Source organism: Netta rufina (assembly GCF_964035555.1).
Source record: "Netta rufina genome assembly, chromosome: 3".
In the NCBI taxonomy this organism is placed as follows: domain Eukaryota; kingdom Metazoa; phylum Chordata; class Aves; order Anseriformes; family Anatidae; genus Netta; species Netta rufina.
The window spans coordinates 24,539,144-24,559,568 of record NC_140125.1 but is presented as its reverse complement, the minus strand read 5'-3'; the positions used below and the strand labels follow the sequence as shown (position 1 = coordinate 24,559,568).

The following is a 20,425-nucleotide window of genomic DNA, read 5'->3' as shown; positions in this document are numbered from 1 at the left end:
TTTCTTTTCTTTTCTTTTCTTTTCTTTTCTTTTCTTTTCTTTTCTTTTCTTTTCTTTTCTTTTCTTTTCTTTTCTTTTCTTTTCTTTTCTTTTCTTTTCTTTTTAACTAGGCTGCTTCTTCTTGAATTTTAATTGTGACCTTTTTTATTTGCAACTTTCCTCTTTCCTCAGAAACTCACCTGGAACCTGCCTCTTATAAGAAAGAAATTCACTGAAAAAAAAAAATAACTTGGAAACAGGGGAAACGCAAGGGCAAGCCTTTATGTGTGTCATCCTAATGGCACTCCAAAAATGTACACTTGGTATTTCCTTTTCTGAAGCAAAACAATTTGTGCCATGTATGTATTTGGAAATGTTTTTCCTCTTTCCCCCACCACAACTTGTAAATGCTGCTGTAAAACTGGCTATCTTAGAACAAGTTTTTGTTTTTTTTTTATGGCTGTAGTTTTAGGACCTGATCTCCTTTCATATGCATACTCAGAAGTTTAAAACACACTTAGGAGAATTCTTAATAAACTTGTGACTTGGCACAGGAAGTTTGTGCTGGCAGTCCATTAATATTTTAAAAGCAAGTGTTTTTCTCTCTCTTCTTAAGCATATATAATTTAAAATAGTTTTAAGAATGCTTTTTGGTTTGTCCTGTAATTTGAGAAATTTGAGATTTTGAGGTACTCCTTTATGTTTGATGTTATGTTTAATAATATATAAACTGCATTTTCTATATGTTTATTATGTTAGTAAGTATAGTGTATTAATGATATAAACTACATATTTTACATTATTAGCTACAACTACATAAATAACTTTTTGTTTAATAAGTCTGTCTGAGCACATAAGATAATTCTACTGTCTTCCAGGTTTTGATTCACATAATTGTATGAGGTATCTTGTATAATTTTTCTGAGCGTGCATCACTGTCTTAATTTGCAGGAATGCACACCACACATACTTTCACAAAATCCTTGTCACAGATTCACTTGTCCCTTATCTGTGCAGTTACTATGGGACTGGGTGAAGCCAGATAACTTTAATAGTCCCTGAAAGGGATGATGTCGTGTTATGTAGATTCCATTGCATATGAAGTAACATGCAATCTCTGTAGACAATATCTGTAGTTACAGCAGGATACATACCTTTATTTGGGTTGCTGCTCCTTTAGGTTTCTGCAGTGCTTGTAAGACTTTTAAAAATTTTTAAATAACCTTAGTTCTCATTATACCATGTTATAATGATAAACATACTTGGACCAAGTTCTGAGGGGAACATTTCAATGACTCACAAGAAAGATGTTAGGGGGAATGTATTATTTTGCCCCTTTAAAGATGCCTCTGTACTTTGTACTAGGAATATGAGATTTAAAGGAAAGGCCACTTAGGCCAAGAGTATGTATTTTGCTTTCTTTGTAATAATCTGCACATTTCTGTACTCAGAAGTCTTTGTCAAATCTCATTAGTTTTCTAAGTATTTGTTGGAGAAATTTTTAGGCATATATACCCTGAACAGATTCAGCCCCTTGCAGCTTACTACATGCTTATAAAACCATGTTTATTGTGCTCCCAACTGATCTGAGTATGGTCTGTTCAGAACAGCAGGGACTGTGAAATTTTACTGAACCTATGTAGAATATTTTACCTACATAGAATATTTTCCTTGTGATCTGTGTGGCAGCAAGCATTGCCAAGAGACATGGGGAAGCGGAGGGAGCCTACCTGAAATACAAGGAAAGTTGTAAATATCAAATGTGAGAAAAGGGGAGGAATTCAGTGAAGGGGAAAAAGAGTGAGAAGCAGGAGCTAACAAGTGGACATCTGGGAAGACAACAGTAAAGGAAAGAATTCTAGTAGCAGGAGCTGAGGTTGAAGGAAGGTGTGCAGCTAGGTCACGAACAGGGATGTTAATGGGGAATATAGGAGCAAAGAGGAGTAATGTGCTCAGAAATCAAGGCTAAGAGCAGAAGTTGTGTGGGAGGAAGACAGATTTGTTTTATCAAGTTAGGGTAATCAATAGAAAAATAGAAAATGCCTTCCCACGAGGCAGGTTTTCTTTTCTGGGGTGTCAGCAGTTTGCTCACTTTATGAATCTTACTTTTTTTAAGAGGTACTAAATTTGAAAGCAGACTGTTATATTTGAAAAGTCATATATTAATTCAGGCTGCTGGATACTGAGGCAGAGTAAAGTCCAAGGCTCAGACAAAACACAGGGCCTGGCTGGCTTATAACAGAACAGTTGCATCTGGGCGTATCCAGGGACTGTGACTTTTGAGCCTGAACTAAAAAAGTGAATAAAAAAGAAAGCACACTGAAATTTCCTTTTAAATTGTTTTTAACAAGTGTATGCCGGAGCGTAAATTTGCACAGATTCCTGTTTTGCAACTAAAACTTTTGATCCAGTAAAAGATAACTTAATACTTTGAATCATTTGGAGTTACAGCTTCATATATGAATGTAATATGAGTTCTGTCAAATCAGTATAAATATTTAAATAGATGCTTCACAGATTAACTAGTTTCAGGCCCGGTATTGCTATATGTTGTATAAAAAGCTGGTTGAGTAACCACCTCTACAATCTACATCTACCTTGTGATTTATTTGTAATACCATACATAAGGTATCTGATAGTAATCATGCAATGAAGTTGAAAAGAAGAGTGAGGATGAAAGAAAACATATTCTCTGTAGATTTTCTCAGCTAAAAGTATGGGGACTTTATGATCTTGAGTAGCTTTTGTGGGCTAGGCATGTTGCACAGTAAGGCTTTTTTTTTTAATTATAGTTTTCTATTTTAAATAAAAAAGAACAAAAAAGTGTTTTCAGCTTCACAAGAGAGTCAGGGTTTGTAGACATGTAATACATTTATTAGGGAAGCTGATGTACTTAAGGGATAAAAAAGACAAGCTTTCAGGCAAATAACCTTGCTATTTTCTTGGAGTCAAAGTGCCTTCCCTGAAAGAGGGCTGCAGAATTACGTACTACCCAGCCAGTCACCTCATCACAGAAGGATATCAGATTGGTTAAACATGATTTCCCCTTGGTGAATCCATGCTGACTATTCCTGATCACCTTCTTGGAGATGACCTCCAGGATGAGCTGGTTCATCACCTTTCCAGGGACGGAGGTGAGGCTGACTGGTCTGCAGTTGCCTGGGTCCTCCTTCTTGCCCTTTTTGAAGCCTTGCTTGGGGACTCACACATAGCTGCTTGCTCTGCACTGGCTCATCAGCTGGGCTCAGGGACAACTGTACACAAAAGTGATATGTGCAGCAGAGAAAGAGAAGCCTGGATGTGCTTGCACAGTGCTGTTTGCCTGGCCTGGTGTAGCGGCTGGCCTCAGAACCTACCTATTCAGGAACAAGGGTAATACAGCTGCTGGTGAAGTCCCAGAGGGTGTCTGGTAGCAGAGGGCCTTGGCCACAAAAGGCTTGCCCAGCCTCAAGGTGCACATCAGAAAGGCTGTGGATTTACTGGTGTAAATGTTAGGGTTAATGTAAGGAGTAGGGTTTGTTTTAGGGTTAGGGCTATGGTTAGGGTTAAAATTAGCATTTAGTGTTAGGTTTTAGAGTTAGGACTAGAAATTAGGTGTTAGGATTAGAGGTTAGGGTTATGGTTGTGTCATTAAGGTTAGTTGTAATGGTGACCGCTAGCATAAGGGTTAGCCTTAGGGTTGGGGTTAATCTTAGCTTTTATCATTAGTTTCTGGTCAGTAGGATTAAGGTTAGAGTTAGGGTATATTTATGTAAGGCATAGATTTAGGGTTAGGGGGCTAAGGTTAGGGTTAGGGCTAGGGCAAGTTTTTTGGTTAGGGTTATGTGTTTGTTTGTCTGAGTGTTAAAGTTAGGGTTAGAGTTAGGGATAAGTTTAGGGTTAGGTTTTAGGGTTTTGTTTAGAGTTAGGGTTAAAGTTAGGTTTTAGTGTTAGGGTCATGGTTAGTGTTAGTCCTAGGGTTAGAAGTAGGTTTTGGTGTATGGTTTTGGCTAGGTTTTGTTTTTAGTTTAGAGTTAGGATTTGCTGTGTCTATGGTCAGAGTTCAGGTTTTGAATATTTTGGGGGGTGGGGGAGGGTTAGCATTTGCTTTAGGGTTAAGGTTAGGTTTATTGCTAGGGTTAGGGTTTTGGTTATGTTTTGGTGTAGTGGCTTGTTTTAGGGTTAGTATTAGCATTATTATTAGGGTTAGGATTACTGTGTTAGGGCTAGGAGAAGGGTTTAGTTTTAGGATTATGTTTAGGACTAGGTTTAGCATTAGGTTTATATTTATGTTTTGCTTAGGTTTATTTTTTTTTTTTTAGTGAAAGGATTGTAGTTAAAGCTAAGATTTAGGGCTACGGCTAGAGCTAGGTTTAGAGTTGTGTTTAAAGTTTGTTTTAGGGTTTGGCTTAGAGTTACAGTTAGGGTTAGTGTTAGGATGGAGTTAGGGTTAGAGGTAGTGTTAGATCTATGTCTAGTAGTGTTAGGGCTAGGACCAGGGTTTGGACATAGAGTTAACTTTAGGGCTAGGTTTAGGTTTAGTTTTATATTTATGCTTTTATAATTATGTTTTGTCTTAGGGAAAATTTTGTTGTTGGTTTTACGGCTAGGGCTAGTATTAAGTAGCAGATTTGTTTTAAGGTTATGTTTCTCATTATTTTTTAGGTAGAGTTTGGGTCAGGGTTATGGTTAAGTCTATTTTTAGGGTTATTTTTTTTTAAGGTTAGGATTAGGTTTAGGGTTATGGTTAGGGCCTTTAGGGTTAGGTGTTAGGGTAAGGGTTATGGTCAGTGTTAGGGTTTAGATTTAGGGGCTTAGGTTAGGTGTTACTGTTAGGGTTAGGCGTTGGGTATAGGGGTTAGGGTTATGGTTAGGGTTAGCGTTAGGTGTTAGTGTTATAACTTTGGTTTGGTTTAGGATTCGTTAGTGTCAGAGACAAGGTTATGGTTTCTAGTTAGTATTAGGTTAAGAGTTAGGGTTTATGGATAGCATTAGGGCTAAGACTAGGGTTAAGGTTAGGATTATGACTGGATTCTGGTTATTCCTAGGCATTAGGAGTTAGGGTTATTCTTGTTAGTGTTAAGCGTTAAGGCTAGGGTTTAGGGTTAGGTGTTGGGTTTGGGGTTAGTTTAGGCTTAGGGGTTAGTATTAGTTTGTAGGGTTAGTGTTAGGCATTAGGGGTAGGTTCATTTTGTGTTAGTGTTAAGATTAAAGTCGTTAGGGTTAGGATTAGAGTTGGTGTTGGGTTTGGGGTTAGCTGTTGGGTTATGGTTAGGGTTGATGTTCTGAAGACTGCTGTGTCCCAGCTAGTTGAGTTCTGGCGATCAATTCTCTTGCCTTGCTCTCTTCTTCTCCCAGCTTTCTTATTTTAGAAGCTTTCCCTTCTTTCTGTAGCCTTAAGCTTTATCCTTCAGAAATGAAAGCTCTGAAGTTCGATATGGTGCAATTTCAACGGTAGGTGGCAATGGGTAGCAAAGCTAAAGCGGTTGACATCCTCCTCCTGTTGCATTGATGTTGTGTTGATTTCTGACAAACTGTTTCTCAAATTACCGTCATAGAAACAGTGTTAGAACCAGGTTCACTACCTTTTTCCTGAAGAATTCAAGAGGTTATAGCAATATAAACCACTGACAGGCACAGCATTTACAAATAATAATAATAATAAAGTTTACAAGATATTGCAAATGATGACAAGACATTACAAAGAGATGTTGTCTGATGTCTGCTGTTTGATACTTCTCATAGTCGTGTCAGGGACTGTAAAAGAAGACTGGTCTGGAGACAGTTTTAGGCACACTGAAGAAGAAAAGAGTGTGAGAAGTTGCTGTTGAAATTGCTTAGATACTGCTCTGAGAAAATTAACTGAAGGTTTGGAGTAGTGTGGTGAAGGCATGAAATACAGTAGTGTCTCCCAGCCTCCCACCTAGATCCATCAAATGAAAAGACTAAGGGCAAGAAATGCTGATGATTTCTACTTACCATCACTACAACTTCTGCTTGTAAAACCTTCCTGCTTTTGCAAGCTTCTGCAGTTCAGACCAAGTAGATCACTCACAGAGAGAAAAAGAATGATTCTGGTATATCTTTTCCTTACCCCTTCCTCTTTCCTTTCCCCTTCCCATTCCCTTTTTTATTTCCCTTTCTTTCTGTTTTATCTGTTCTTTTCTCTCCTTTCTTTCCTCTCCTTTCGCTTTTCTCTCCTTTCTTTTCTCTCTTTTCCTTCTTCCTTTTCCCTTCTTTTATTTCCCTTTATTTTTTCTCTTTTTTTCCCCTCTTTTCTTTTTCCTTTTTCTTTCTTTCTTTTCTCTTTTCTCTCTTTCCTCTTTTATTTTCTCTCCTTTTATTTCCTCTCTTTTCTCCTTTTTCCCTTCTCTCCTTTCCCCTCCCCTCCTCCCGGTGGCTGTGACCCCGCTTTACCCGCACTCCCCTGACCGCCGCTCCCCGTGCGCTGCCCGCCGGCCCCGCGGAGCCGGGCCCCGCAGCGGGGCAGCGCGCCCCTGGGGGCTCCATCCGCCAGCCGGCGCCCAATCAGCGGCGGGGAAGGTGATGTCATGGCCCGGGCGGCGCCGCCTCATTGGCCGGCCCCGGCAGCGGGGCCGGGCGGGGAGAGAGGGGGCCGGGGCCGCCCGCTGGGCTCCGGCCCCTGAGGAGCGGGGCCGCGCTGCCGCCGTGCGGGCGGTCCCGGAGCGCCTCGTTTTAAGCCTGTTATGAAATAAACGCTTATACGGGTTCCGTCTGGGCTCTGTTCTCCGCTCACCCGGCAACTTCTGGCCCTCCCCCGCCCCGTCGAGTTACGGGGAAGGTTTCACCCCGGGAGGAGGAGCAGCCGGCGCCGCTGCCCCTGCGAGCCCTCCGCGCGGCGCCCCGCGGACCCCAACTTCTCCCCCCGGCAGCCGCTCCAACGCTCACGGGCTCCCCCCGGGACCCACCGCGGGCTCCCCGCACTTTGGGCCCCTCCCGGAGGCGGGCGGGGCGCTGCACGGCGCCGCGGCTCCTCCTCGCCGGCTCGGGGCTCGCTCCGGAGCGGAGCCGGGGGCGGAACAAAGCGGAGGAGCGGCCGGGCAGGGCGGCCCCGCAACAGGTCTCCCCCCCCGCGGGTCCCGGCAGCGGCGGCAGCAGCAGCAGCAGCAGCAGCGCAGGCCCCAGGGCTCCCAGCTCGGCGGTCTCCCGCTCCGTGCGGCGGGGCCGGCACCGGCCGCCCCCATGCGGTTCGGCTCCAAGATGATGCCGGTGAGTGCCGGGAGGGCGCGGGGGGCGGCCCGGCTCCGGGGGAAAGTTGCAGAGGGGCAGAAAATGGAGCCCGCGGCGCTGCGGGAGGAGCAGACCCTGCCCCCGCTTACCCCTCCTCGGACTTCCCCTCCCCCTTCTGATTTTCTTCCCTTTGTTTTTTTTTTTTTTTTTTTTTTTGGTGGATTTCTTTCTTTCTTTATTTTTTTTTTCTCCCTCTTTCCAGATTTTCTTGCTGGGCCCGACTCGTTAGACGGGCTCGCTGGAGCGGGGCCAGCGCCGGGGGGCAGCCGGGGCAGGGAGCGCTCGCAAAGTTTCCCCCCTCGCCCCTCCTGTCCCGCCGGGAGCGGGCGCCTCCGCTGTTCACTTTCTTTGTTAAAAAAAAAAGTAATAAATCTTGGGGTAAAGTTCCTCAAGTTGGCTCGCAAAGCGCCGCGCCTGCCGGCGGGGGGTGGCTTTGTTTCCCGGCGGAAGATGGTGTCCGTCCATGTTGGCGGCGGCGGGAGGCGGGGCCGGGGGGCGCCCCGTCAGGGGCAGGGGGCAGCTCGGCACGACGGCTTCGTGTGATCCTCTGTGAAAGGGTATTTCCCCTTTACCAAAGGGAATTTTCCATTTTAACTCTCCCAGGAGCTGGCTGGAGCCAGCCAGGGGTGATCTGTCCCAGGAGGTGAGGAATCCGTGCCGTGAGGGCAGGGGTGTTGCAGGGATGCTGTGACCTCCGTGTTTAACTATCGGCGTGGGGCGCTTCCTGTGCAATTAGGAGGAAATAACGAGCGATAATTTGATGGCACAGAGCGCTGGAGAGGGCTGGGTGACTTTATTGCTGTCGCTAATGAGGGAGGAACAGACAAAATATGAGCTTAACTGCGGGTGAAACAGCCAACGTGTTGAGCAACTGTGGTGATGTCGGCACGTGAAAACTCCAAAGAAAACAAGCAGTAAAGTATAACGAGGGGTTAATTCAACCCACGTCGAAACCGAGCTAGGTAGGCACCCTTGTATAAAATCAAAACCTCCGAGAGATGCTGCTACTGGCCCATTCCGTGTCACCGAGTTCAAATCAGGGAGAAAACAAGCAGGAGCCGTCTCATCCCACCAGCACGGGCAGGTGGCAAGTTCTGGAGCAAGCACTGCCCTTGTGGCTCAGGCTTTTCTTTGGCAGATGACTCAACTCGTTAGTGATCCTGGTTTTTAACCCCTAAACAAAGGGACGGATACAGCCTTTTCATGTTGCGCTTACTGTGGATAATGAAAGATTGGTGAAAGCTGAATGTGACTGCAGGAATTAAAAATACAAGTGTTATGAACACTACTACTGTAATCCACCTATTAAAAAAAAAAACAAAACAAAAAAATCAAACTGAAAACCCAAACAAATTGAATTTGGGTATAGTCTTCAGAGCGTTAAGGTTTCCAACAATTAGAGTGCAAAAGGGTATTTCAAAAGTTTTGTGGTCCATTGGCTGTAGGGTGCCTAAACAGCCACTTGCCGCTTTGGAAACATCATTTTATCGTAAATACACTCACGTGAATACAAAAGTGTGGAAGAGGTAATGCCAAAAGTAATTGCTACTATTTTAATGAATTTTTTTTTGCAGATTTTCAAATCCTCTTATTTTCTATGCTTTTTAATTTTATTTTGGCTGAACTCATTCTCATTTTTCTTTACAAAGAAATTGAAAGTTTGGTGTGGGAAGAAAAGGAAGGTACAAAGAAAGTCAGGAGGGAGCAAGGTAATGTGATACCAGAAGGTAACGTGGACAAGGGATTAAATAGCATAGCAAGGCTTGTGACCCTGAGTAGGGAATACAGTAATCACAAGCCCAACAGGAATTCACCTCTGTACTGGTTGCTTCTGAAAAGCTTGGAAACTGCTGTAACAAACATAACTACTTGTACTCTTTGGAGACTTCCCTGGAATTGGAACGTTTTCCTTGTGGTGATGACAGATAGGAGCTAAACTGCTGCTCTAACCATATGCCAAGACAATGTGATTAATAGTCTGCGTAAGAGTGTAATACGAAGTAATTTGTGTGTAGCTGTACTGATGAAGGTAATAACAGGGTTAACACTGTCAAGCTGTGTGAAGTTGTCTCACCTTTCATCTGCCAAAGGCTTGTGGGAGTGTGACTGGTACTGCTAAGTAGTGAAAAGGAGTTGGATACACTTTCAAAAATAGCATGTTTTTTTTGCAGCATAATTGGTCTCTCTCCCTGGTTTTACATTATTACCCTAAAGATGAGTATGTATTGAAAAATAATTTGCGTCATGCGTGCTGGATAAAGGCTTTTCTCAGATTGTAGGAGGTAACAGAAATTGAGTTACCCTTTAATGTCCAGTGAAGTTTTTGGATCAAAACACCTTAAATATTAGACAAGATTCCAGTCTTTCTCAGTGGTCTTCTCTGAACTGCTATGCCCAGCAGGCACCTTTTTAAATTAGGGATTAAAATAGGGACTTTCATTGCAGTACTCACCAGTTTGTGGACATGTGCATTTTAAAAATATATCTTAAACCATATATATGTATGTAAAAGGTTTATTTTTTTTTTTTGCTTGTTCCAACAGGCAGTAAATTGGAACTGCTGTATAGATCCTGAATTACTGAAATAGTGTAGCGCTAGTCCATCTAGGGCGATTTTCTTTGGAAATGCTTTTCTTACTGTTTAACTAAGAAGTTTTAAAAGAAATGAATGTCTTGTACTTTGCAAGATGAACATAGAATCGTTAAGGTTGGAAGAGACCTCCAAGATCATCTGGTCCAACCATCCCCCTACCACCAGTGTCACCCACTAAACCATGTCCCTAAGCACCCTGTCCAACCTTTCCTTGAACACCCCCATGGATGGTGACTCCACCACCTCCCTGGGCAACCTGTTCCAGTGCCTGACTGCTCTTTCAGAGGAGAAATGTCTCCTCATTGCCAACCCGAACCTCCCCTGGCGCAACTTCAGGCCATTCCCTCTAGTCCTCACTGGTTACCTGCGAGAAGTGGCCGACCCCCAGCTCCCCACGCCTTGTTCTCCAGGCCCTTCACCAGCTTCGTAGCCCTTCTCTGGACACGCTCCAGGGCCTCGATGTCCTTGTGTAGTGAGGGGCCCAAAGCTGAACACAGTACTCGAGGTGTGGCCTTACCAGAGCCGAGTACAGGAGCACGATCGCCTCCCTGCTCCTGCTGGCAGTACTGTTCCTGACACAGCCAGGATGCTGTTGGCCTTCTGGGCCAGCTGGGCACACTGCTGGCTCATGTTCAGGCGAGCGTCATCTATAAGTCTATAAATAAACTGACCCCCAGGTAGAGTTAACAGATTGCTATGATACCAGTAAGTCATCTGTGGCATCTCAGTCCCATTTCCTGTAGTCTGTTAATTATTTAAGCAGTGATCAAGTTTATCAACCACATAGCGCTGTTTTTCTCATCTGCCTCCATGGATTTCAGTGTGTAAATGGAACTTTAGAGTGAGCTCTTCTAAGCACATGCCTTATCTCCTAATTTGATTTTAGTATCTGTTGTATGTTCCTTTAACTGAATTTCTGGGTATTGTTAGACATTTAAAAGCGGCAGTATTGTAGTTGTATTCAAACATTTTCATGTGGTATTCAGTGTTTAAAGCATTTTGTCTGGAATGCTGAATGACACTTAGGGGGCTGTTTTGGTGACCTTTCTTACCTCTCACACTTCTCTTACAGTCGGTCATTATTAATGATAGGAGAACATTGCCTTGAGTTTTCTAGGGTACTTTTTTTTTCTTTCATGTTGTTACAATGTGATCTTTTCTGTTTCATGAATTATATGAAATGGTTTTAGCTTCTCAGGTGGCTTTCTTAAACACTTTAGCCCTCCATCTGAAACATTGGAGCCAAATTACTCAGCTGTATGTTGAACACCTTTTGTTTCTTCGTGTGGCTTTTATTGGAAATGGGGGAAGGGTAATATTGCGAATTCATGCCAGATCAAGCTGTGTAGGCCAGGAGATCTGTTAATTATGCTGCTTCTGATTTGTTCAACAGCTCAGGGTGTGAGCGCCCTGTGGGACTCTTGCATTTACTGTTTCAAGGGCTAGCATGCAGAGGTGAGGTTTGGGATAGATGGGTAATTTATGGGATTTATTTTCCCCCAGATGGGATTTCTGCTTTATTAGTGATTGAGTCTGTTTTGTGAGATGAATTTACATGCAAGTCAGTCAGACTTTGAAAGAGGCAGGTACAAAGGTTTCCTCAGAGGAATAACCCAGCAGAGTGGAAACGGCGTTGTGCATAGCATTCCTTTCAGGCTATTGATTGAGAAACAGTCTCGGAAATGCCCCGTTCGCTTAGCCCGCTGTCCCTGTTAGCAGTCTGCCTCGGGGACTCCTTTCTCTCCCACAGCTTGTTTATTTAATGCCGGTCAGAGTCCTGCCGTGCAGCCTCTCAGAGGAGGCAGCGCTGTCACCCTGAGGAGCCTGACTGCAGCTGCCCTGTGAGGCTGGGTGGCAGAGCTCGTGGAGGGCTGCTTCTGCCTGGGTTCACGGAGGCACCTCAGGACTCTTCTCAGCTGGGCACCGTCAGCTTCCTGCAGAAACTTACTTAGTGCTCTGGAAACTGAAAGGAACTTGTAATTACATCGCAAAGTAATGAGCAGATAAAGCTCTCCTCCTTGCTCTCAGTTTTATTATCTTCAGGCCTGCTTTCTCGCAGCTGAGTCACTTCTGAGTCAGGCAAAACAATTTTTTTTTGATCTTCAGTTCTCAGAGAGTCAGATGCTATGTGTATAAAGGTCACCAGAACTCCTGGACGTCACATGAAAGAGACCTAATTACCTTAGTCACTGTTGCTTACCTGTTTTAGGAGTTTCAGTGGAACGTGAAAGACCTGAAACGCTGTTTAAAACAGTGTCAGATAACTCATGCTGTGGTTTGGGATTAACACTTACGGAGAGGGCACAGTAAATGAATTGGGGAAAGAGCAGTAATCATGACACTGTCGTGATGCTGGGCAGGCTAAAAGGCAGAAAGCATTTTTCCACTTGGTTTAGTTATTTGCTTTTTGTTAATCATTAATATTCCGGTTCTCTCTGAGTGTTTAATTAGTCATGCCTGTGTCCTCATCAGTTGTTTCACCATAGTAATAGTGTTACGTGGATGTTTAGCTCAAATCCAGTTATGTATAAATGATGAGCCTTGTTGTTGTTGTTGCTGTGGCATTAATGCCAAGTATTTCATTAGTGAGATGGTAACCTTGTTTCGGAAGCAATTTCTTCTATGCTACAGTGATGCTTCCAGGTGTTCACATGATCCGAACCTTTGATGAATGGCTGTGTTGTACCCTAGCTTTTATTGCCATCTAATTTGAAAAAGGGGAATTAGAACACTTCTTGCCTTGACCTCTTACATAAATCCTACTCTCTCATTTTTATATAATCTTTTTGCAAATTAAGACACACAAATGTTAAAATCAAATATGTACTTCAGTATTAAATGAACTTGTCTACAGGAATTATGTCTCCTCGGCGCCTACATCTCCTGTGTCCCTCCTTCTGTAGGGTAAAAAAGCCTGATGGCAGTTTGTTCTGTTGATGCTTGAGATCAGTCCACAAAAGAGATGTTTGTTCATACATCTTTTACATGTGTGTAAAGGGAATGTTCCCCTTTCACTGTATAAGAGGCATGTGTATGGTTTTTCTTTTGTTGTTTTTGGCAAGCTGTGATTTTTTTCTTGTTCTCTGATACTTTTATTTTGTGAGGCTTAACTGCTTAAGGAACAGTTTAGATCTTGGCTTAGATTACCAGTTTCCCTCTACTGCAATAAATCCCATTGTTTCTTTAAATTGAAAGTTAAGGCAGAGTCTCAGGAGTTGTGTATTTTTATTATCTTAAGTTTCCCTCTGTGATTAAAAGAGGAAAATCATGTTTTCTCAGATCTTCAGAGGGCTCTTTTTTAATGGAGTCTTTGTTATCCCATTTGAGTCCAGTGCTGCACTGAACTACCTGTATGCTGCAACATGCAAATCAGAAACATGACCAGACTCAGGCACTGATGTAGAGCATCCCTATTGCAAAAGGGATTGCAGAGTTGTGCAAATGGGTTGGGCCAACAGACTATGCAGGAACGTCCAAGAAGAATCATACTCCCTGTAGCTGGGGCTGTTCTTCAGCTGCTCCTGTCATCCCTGTGCACAGTTATAAATCAGTGATGATTTCCTTGCTGCTTGAAAGTGGCAGTCTGTCTGGTGGTTTGTTTTTTCGCAGTGTGTCCGGACACCTCTCTTCACTCTGCTTTCCACCTTACATAAGCGTGTGCTGCCCCAAATGCAGAACCTCACACAAACTGCTATCTGGGTCACACAGGGCAGTGATCCACAGCCCCTGCCCTGGCTTCTCAGGAGAGTGAGAGGCTTTGAGCATTGCAGGGCTGGGAAAACCCCGTAAAGTGGGATTCCTGCAACTTGGTAGAGATACTCTGATCTCAGCTGCAGTGAGACTGTTTCTCAAGGTAATGAAGCACTACAGGAAAGCCTGGCTGACCTAGCAGTAACTGTGACTGATTTCTGGCTGCAAGAGGCAAGTGGATGGGGAAGGGAAGAGGTGTCACAGAGCCACAAAAAGCAGGGTGCTCGGGGGCCAAGCAAAGTATTCCAGACCCCCTTGGAGGTCTCCATGAAGCTCTATTGTGAAATAGGAAAAACAACAGAGCAACACTGCCACGGGTCATGTGTGAGCAGCATTCCTGACAAATGTTACACCACAAACGTGATCCCCTCCGCACTCCTACCTGTGGTGTATCTTCCAGCATTTTGAGAACAGACTCTACTACAAGTAAAGGTTTGTGTGAGGAAGCTGTGGGAACAGAACCGCATGCCTCTTGTCCGTGCAGCGTTGTTCCTGTGCTATTGTGCATAGGTCTTGCCCACGAGGCCTTTCTGCAGGGTGGTTTCCCACTATTGCACAAAACCATTGCTGTTTAGAGAGCTCCGTGCAAACAGCAGTCGGTGAAGTTGGGGTAGAGAAAATATTTTCTACCTCCAGGGAAGCTGAAAGAATGACCAAATAGTAATGGGCTGAGGGGGATGATTTCTGGAGTTCTTGGGGTAAAAGCAGCCTGTTGAAGAACCCTGCATAGTACAAATGTTGATTTAATTAAACTCCTCTTTACTTTGTTATTATCAATAAAAGTTGCTGTGACATCACCTCAGTGCCCACCATTTCACACACGGCCATCTGTGAGGACCTCTGTTGCGACTTTGCTCGTGACAGGGTGCCACGCTGCCTTGTGCTGGTGAGCTGCCCTCCCTGCCTTGCTGCTCTCCCTGCCTCGCCTTCTCAGCTGGGGTCTGCGTACAGCCTGGTCCTGCCTGGAGAGGGCCCTGGGAGTGAGCTGTTCTTAAATAAAACCCGTCAGACGGCGATCAGCTGCACAATCTGCCAGCCTTCTGCAGCTCCTGTCGTAGTGCTGTAGAAGCCGAATGTTTGCTGATGAAAGTTAAAAGCGTGAACTTTAGAGAAGCTCTGTGTTACAGGAGCAAGGGGTTGATCAAGGGAGGTGCTTGGTGGGGTGACAGATTGGTGGGGAAGGTTTCTCCTGTGGGTCTGCTATAGTTGGTGAGTTGTACGTATCCTATTACAATGTGGTTGACTATCCATCATTTCCCCACCAGTCTCTTTTTTCTTGCAAAATAAAAAGATCCCTATGCTTTGGTGCAAAAGCTCGATGTGTCTTCTGTGCCTGTTGAATATGTACCACTATCGTACAATTTTATTCATGACTTCCTGCATGCTTGCAGCCCAGAAGTGTTAGGACAAAAGCTCTTCTTTATGGCTTTGGATAAGAAGTGCAGTTGTTGTGAAAAAAATATGGTCACCAAGCACAGACATTTCTGGTGATTGTCTCTGACACTACTGGTGGCTGTGTTGGTTGCCTGCAGTGCCATCCATGGGCAGATAGCTCTTTAGTGAAGTAGCAGTCATCTGAGTTTGACAAGTGGAGGTCATTCTTCAGGGCACACTCCCATTGAAACAGGAGCGTGCTCCCACCCAGAACTGGTGGTAAATTGGAAAGGGTTACCCTGCTCCAAGGGTATGGTGTGATGCTACACCTAATTAATTTAATAGTAGGGTGCTGCTCAAATGGATGCTCCTGTTCCTTTGATTTCCGTCCCCACCCAAAGCCACACGTCTTTTGTAGCTTCTCCTTGAACTTAGCAAGGTGCTGGGTGACAGCAGAGTGAGAGGGGAAAAACACCTGCACTAAAGGCAGAAAGGAACAAAAAAAGTTCAAATAATGGAAGTGATTTGCCATGTGGCTGCGTGATCTGACCTGATGGGGGAATTAGAGAAGGACACGACGGTTGCCTCGGGCAGCTTACCGTTTAGGTGGGTTAAGCTGTAGCAGTCAGAGGCTGCTGCCACGTGCTTTCCTTGACTTCCATCGTGTCTTGAGAGATGGTAACAGAGGGTGTTTCTCCACCATCTTTGGGTGTTCTCACTTACTGCAAGGATTAAGTTGGACTAAAACATATATTTATCTTGGTGAAAGTGAGAAGCTCGTATAGCAGGAAGCCTTCTCTCCCTGGCAGCCAGTATATAGGAAGCCAAAGCTGACCTTGAAAGCAGTAAAGCATGCAGACTTGTGCTCTGGGGTCTGAAATTCCTGTTTTTTCATTTCTATTTGTCCTGAAGGAAGGTGATGGAACAGCATGTTCTAGAGTTGCAGCATAAAGGAGATGTTACTAAAGTGCACTACAGGAGCAGTGCACTAAAATGGCGGAGTTTCACATTGTAATGCACTTCTGGATACCAAACTGGTCAGCCTGTATCATAGAGCAGCCCAAACAGTATATCCTATGACTCTTCCTGCACGAAAATTACCCGCGTGGTTAGATGTGTGTCATTTTTTCAGGTTCCAGAAATGGTGTGTTCGCTGACCTACCTCTGCAGGTCATGAGCGTTTCATTTTGTCAGAGATTTGTCATGGAAGTAGGACTCAAGATTTTGACAGCTGTGTTCTTGGAGGAGTGTCTTAACGTGATGTAAGGAGTGGTATTTTCAGAGTTGTCTGGTGCTCATCTCTGTGAAGTAGTTGGGAATGGAGTAAACCTCCAACCTGCTACATAATTTGCTTCGTTTTACTATTAAATTGCAGAACTTGTACTTTTTCTTTTTTTCTTGTTCTTTTTTCTTTTTTTTTGAGACTGCTTGATATAGATACCAACTCACGCAAAAAAAGAAGGTAAGCAGAAGGTGATAAATGAGCTCGGTGTGTGGGCTGAGCACTCGTCACCTGATGAACGTGGGTTCGCCCTGCGTGTTCTGGTGGGCTGAGGCACAGTGCTCCCGGGTACGAACGCTGCTCATCTTTTAATTGGTGAGATTGTTATACGTTGGCTGGAAGAGTAGAAAACTGGTATTTTTAAACCCAAGAACAAATTGCTGCCTTAGCCAGCAGGCAGTATGGTGTGGGTGGTAGAGTTGCCACTTTGCTGTGATAACCTACCTGCTCTTTTGAGGTGTAGGTTGTTAAATATGCTTTCATCCCTGGTACAGGTGCACTTTCACTTTCCTTTGTGAAAGAGTCTTGTCTCATGCAAAGTCTGCTTCTTTTAGCAGGAAAAAAAAAAAAGTATATATTTTTCCACTGCAAGAATATATGTGCATCTAAATGGGGTATATTGAGAGGTGTCATTCTCAGGTGTCCCAATGGGGAGCACTTGGTATGGCTTCTTATAGGCCTCCAGCTGTCTAGGAAGCTGAGCTAACAAGAATGTTTATTCCCAACGGGAGGATATAATGCTCTAGAACAGCAAGAGCAGCTTAGTTTCTTTTTGATTTAATTAATTTATGTATTTACTACAAAGACTGTCTCTGGGTTTGGTGCAAGCACAGAAAATTGAGATGATTCAGCCTTGAGTTGGAGTTCATAACCCCATTCATTATGCATGGACGTTGTCTTGGCTTTAGGCTCTTCTGCTAGGTGCAATGTGTTGTGATACTGAGGAATCAGATGAGAAACAAATGTAAACCTCACTGTAGTTTACAGGATTTAGACGGTTATGTTTGCCAGTGTAGTAGCTATGGTAAGAATTAGGTAGAAGTGTATCACTTGCAGGCACACAAGACATTCCTCATGCATACCAAGCCTTCGTGGCTGTGTTCAACACTGATGACAAGGCAGAGCCTGACTGAAGGGGCCCGTCTCCAAAGACCAAGTCCTCCTTTCACTGACTCCACAAGGAGAGGAGGAGCAAGCTCCAAGCAAGACACCAGCATCGGCAGTCCAAACACTGTGTGTAGGCTGACTTCTCTGCCTGTCAGCTTGCAGTGTGTTTTTTTTTGTGAAATGTCTAACAGCATGGAAGTGGCGGCTCTAAGGAGCCATCCGGAAGGATCTGGGGAGAGAGCTTCTGAATGGGGAGAGGGGAAGAATACTTGAGGGGAACATGTGAACGTGAGGAACCCCAATGCACAGATGGTAACGGGAAGAGGCCCGTGAACATGCTGTGGTGTTGTACGATGTAAAGAACATTGTCAGGATTTGTTTACCCTGAAGTCTTGCAGTTGTTTAACAAAATTGGTGTAAATCCAAGCGTGGAAAGTGTGGATTCAGGTCTGAACAGAATGAGCTATGCGTGACACGTTGGCAGCTATGGGTGCTCAGTAAAAGGCTGTGGTTTCTAACATATGTTAATGAAACCAATTTTGTTTCTCCCTTAAAACAAACAAACTGGCCCATATGTTTTGGAACATTTCCTTCTGCTCAGTGCCAAGGTTGTGATAAATACCTGCAGCGTTAAGGTACAAGTGGCTTTAAAAGCTCCCCCTGAATTGAGACGCCCTTGCCTTCAGTGCTACGTGGTGGTTTAACCCTAGGCGTGCGGAGTGTGCAGAAGCGTGGTGCTCCTGGTTTTGGTGTTCATCCAAAATCGCAAGCTTTGTTTGTCTGGACCTTTCAGATCTCTGGGAGGACTTTTGCTCTGTTCTTGTGCCTAAGGATGATGGAAGAAAATAGGTCAGGAAAAATGTAATGTGGATTCAGAGTGAAATTCTTAGTTTGGAAAGATCGCCTCTTAATGACCTCATGTGTAATGCAGTACTGAAAGAGGAGGGTGTAGGTTAGGAACCCTCTATTTACTAGTCACGAGCTATGTCTGACAGATTTTACAAAACCAAACCAGCTAAACTGGGATGATGATGATTTTCTGTTAAATTTGGCAGGAAGGTTGTAATTTTATCTTCCTCATCAGTAGGTCTGAACTGAAGCACTGAATTTAGTCTTTGGAGTTGCAGCTCATGAAGTAGGTGGGTCCCAAACCCACATCCAGTAACTTCAGATGGTAACAGCGCTTGGCCAGAACTCAGCCTGTTTTCCATGCAGATCTTCAAATTCCCTTAATGATGATTCAGAAACATGCCTGATAGTGAGATGTAATATGGCAGAGATTAATGTTTGTGCTGTAGCTTTTGCCCAATGTACTAATGTATACCAAAAGCAGATGGCTTTCTTTCTGTTTTCTCTATTTGAAGGATTTATAAATAAAAAGGAAAGGAGGAAAAGAAAAGCAGCTTTCTCTTTGCTGTTTCCTACTCCCTTTTTCATGCCCAAAAGTGCATGGAAGTCTACATTATGTTTTAAACCCTGGAAAAACTGACAAGTTTACCAAAGATAAAATACAAATACATAATAAACTTATCTTTAAAGTATACAAGCAGTAACTACCATGCCTTTGAGAGTAAAGGCTGAGTCCTGTTTTCTCCTGTGATACAATTGAGAGGGAAAAAGGCCATGCTTTATATAGACTGGGAATAATTTGAACAATTCTATGGTGCTTCCTACAGTACTCCACCTACCTTGCATCATAACTTCCTTTCTCACATTTATGGCTAAGAGCCAGTACAATAAATATAAATATAAACGGACCAGTGTATGCTGCAGATGAGACAGAAGGAACCTGACTTGCTGTATTTGGGTGTGGCTATAGGTAAATATTAAACTTCACTCTGCGTTTCTATTGAACCTAACTTTATTGAACAGCTGCATGCGAAAAAATCAGGGATAGCAATCGTCCTGTGTGCCTGTCTTCTAGTAAGTCTATTATATAATCTTTTGCTTACCTTAATTTTCTGGTACAATAAGTGACTACGTTGCCTACTAAAGGACTGGTTTAAGGTTCTGAGGAACTTCATGTGAAAGGCTCACAGATTTACTTTATTAAGGTATATTTTGCATTAAAAATCAAACCGAGGCACCGCAACTGCATGCCAGTTCTGAATGCTGTTTTTCAGAACATGAAAATCTGCAGTTGTGCAGCCTGTCTTCTGTTGTTTAGAAAGTTGCATCAAGTCAGCAAAAATCTCTCTTTTAGCAGCTGATTCCTTCATGGCAATCTAGGAAGGTGCAGTGTCAGTGTTCCCGTTAGGTAAGGTGCTTCCATGTAAAACTCTTTGTTTGAAGGCATTTTATATTAGGAAAAACTGACTTGTAGTTAAAACTTTAGGTATCAGGTCTGTGGGTGGAATCAGTTACTTCTCATTTGTTATCTATACTTAAAATCTGATAATCTATTCATTGTCAAAACTGTGGTGCTAATTTTTCAGGCAACTAAAATTATCTTCTAAAAATATATTTTATTTCAGGATGTAAATTGTGTTGTCATTCTTCTCCATCCCATATGCTGTTCAAAAAGCTACTTTGCATTTGAAACAATGGCTTTTCAGTGGTATACATTGCTGCTTTGTAATCATACTTTGCGGTGAAGTTGTTGAAGGACATGCGATGAGCTCTTTTTTGGAGGCTTGTTTATACAGCACGTCAGGTGTATATGCTCTCCATGTTGTAGGAAAATATATTGTCTATCCTGAACCATTTGCAGCTTCATATAATAGGCATAACTCAGATAACAATAGAGAGAATATTGCTGTAAAATGTTGCATTGTCAACCTTAAGAGTGACTTTTAATGCATCTTTAAAGGTGAGATCTAAGAATTTGTTATGCGAGTTAAGACAACCAGCCAGCAACAGGAGTATTATGTGATTCAAGAATATTAATGATCACTCTAAACCACAGAGAATATGAAATGTGGCACAAAAATTATATTATTAGCTCTAATGCAAGATAATAAAATGAATCACGATTTCAGAGGCAGTGTGCTTGTTTGGCAAGCAAATAACGTTTTTGTCTCTGTCATTGCCTTGTATGCCTCAGTCTCCCAGTCTGTAAAGTAGGAAACTGCTTGCTTGTGTCAGGACTTCCTGGTTATAAAATGCTTTGA

General features: G+C 43.4%; 1 protein-coding gene across 1 annotated transcript in view; it reads left to right on the top strand.

Annotated features, from left to right (window-relative positions):
* Positions 1-6,606: 6,606 nt before the first annotated feature.
* TP53BP2 (tumor protein p53 binding protein 2) overlaps positions 6,607-20,425 on the top strand; it is a 47,458-nt gene continuing 33,639 nt past the window's right edge. Inside the window, exon 1 of the mRNA XM_084284719.1 lies at positions 6,607-7,188. Coding sequence (XP_084140845.1) covers positions 7,162-7,188 — 27 coding nt within the window. The 5' untranslated portion in view covers positions 6,607-7,161. The remainder of the gene's footprint in view (positions 7,189-20,425) is intronic.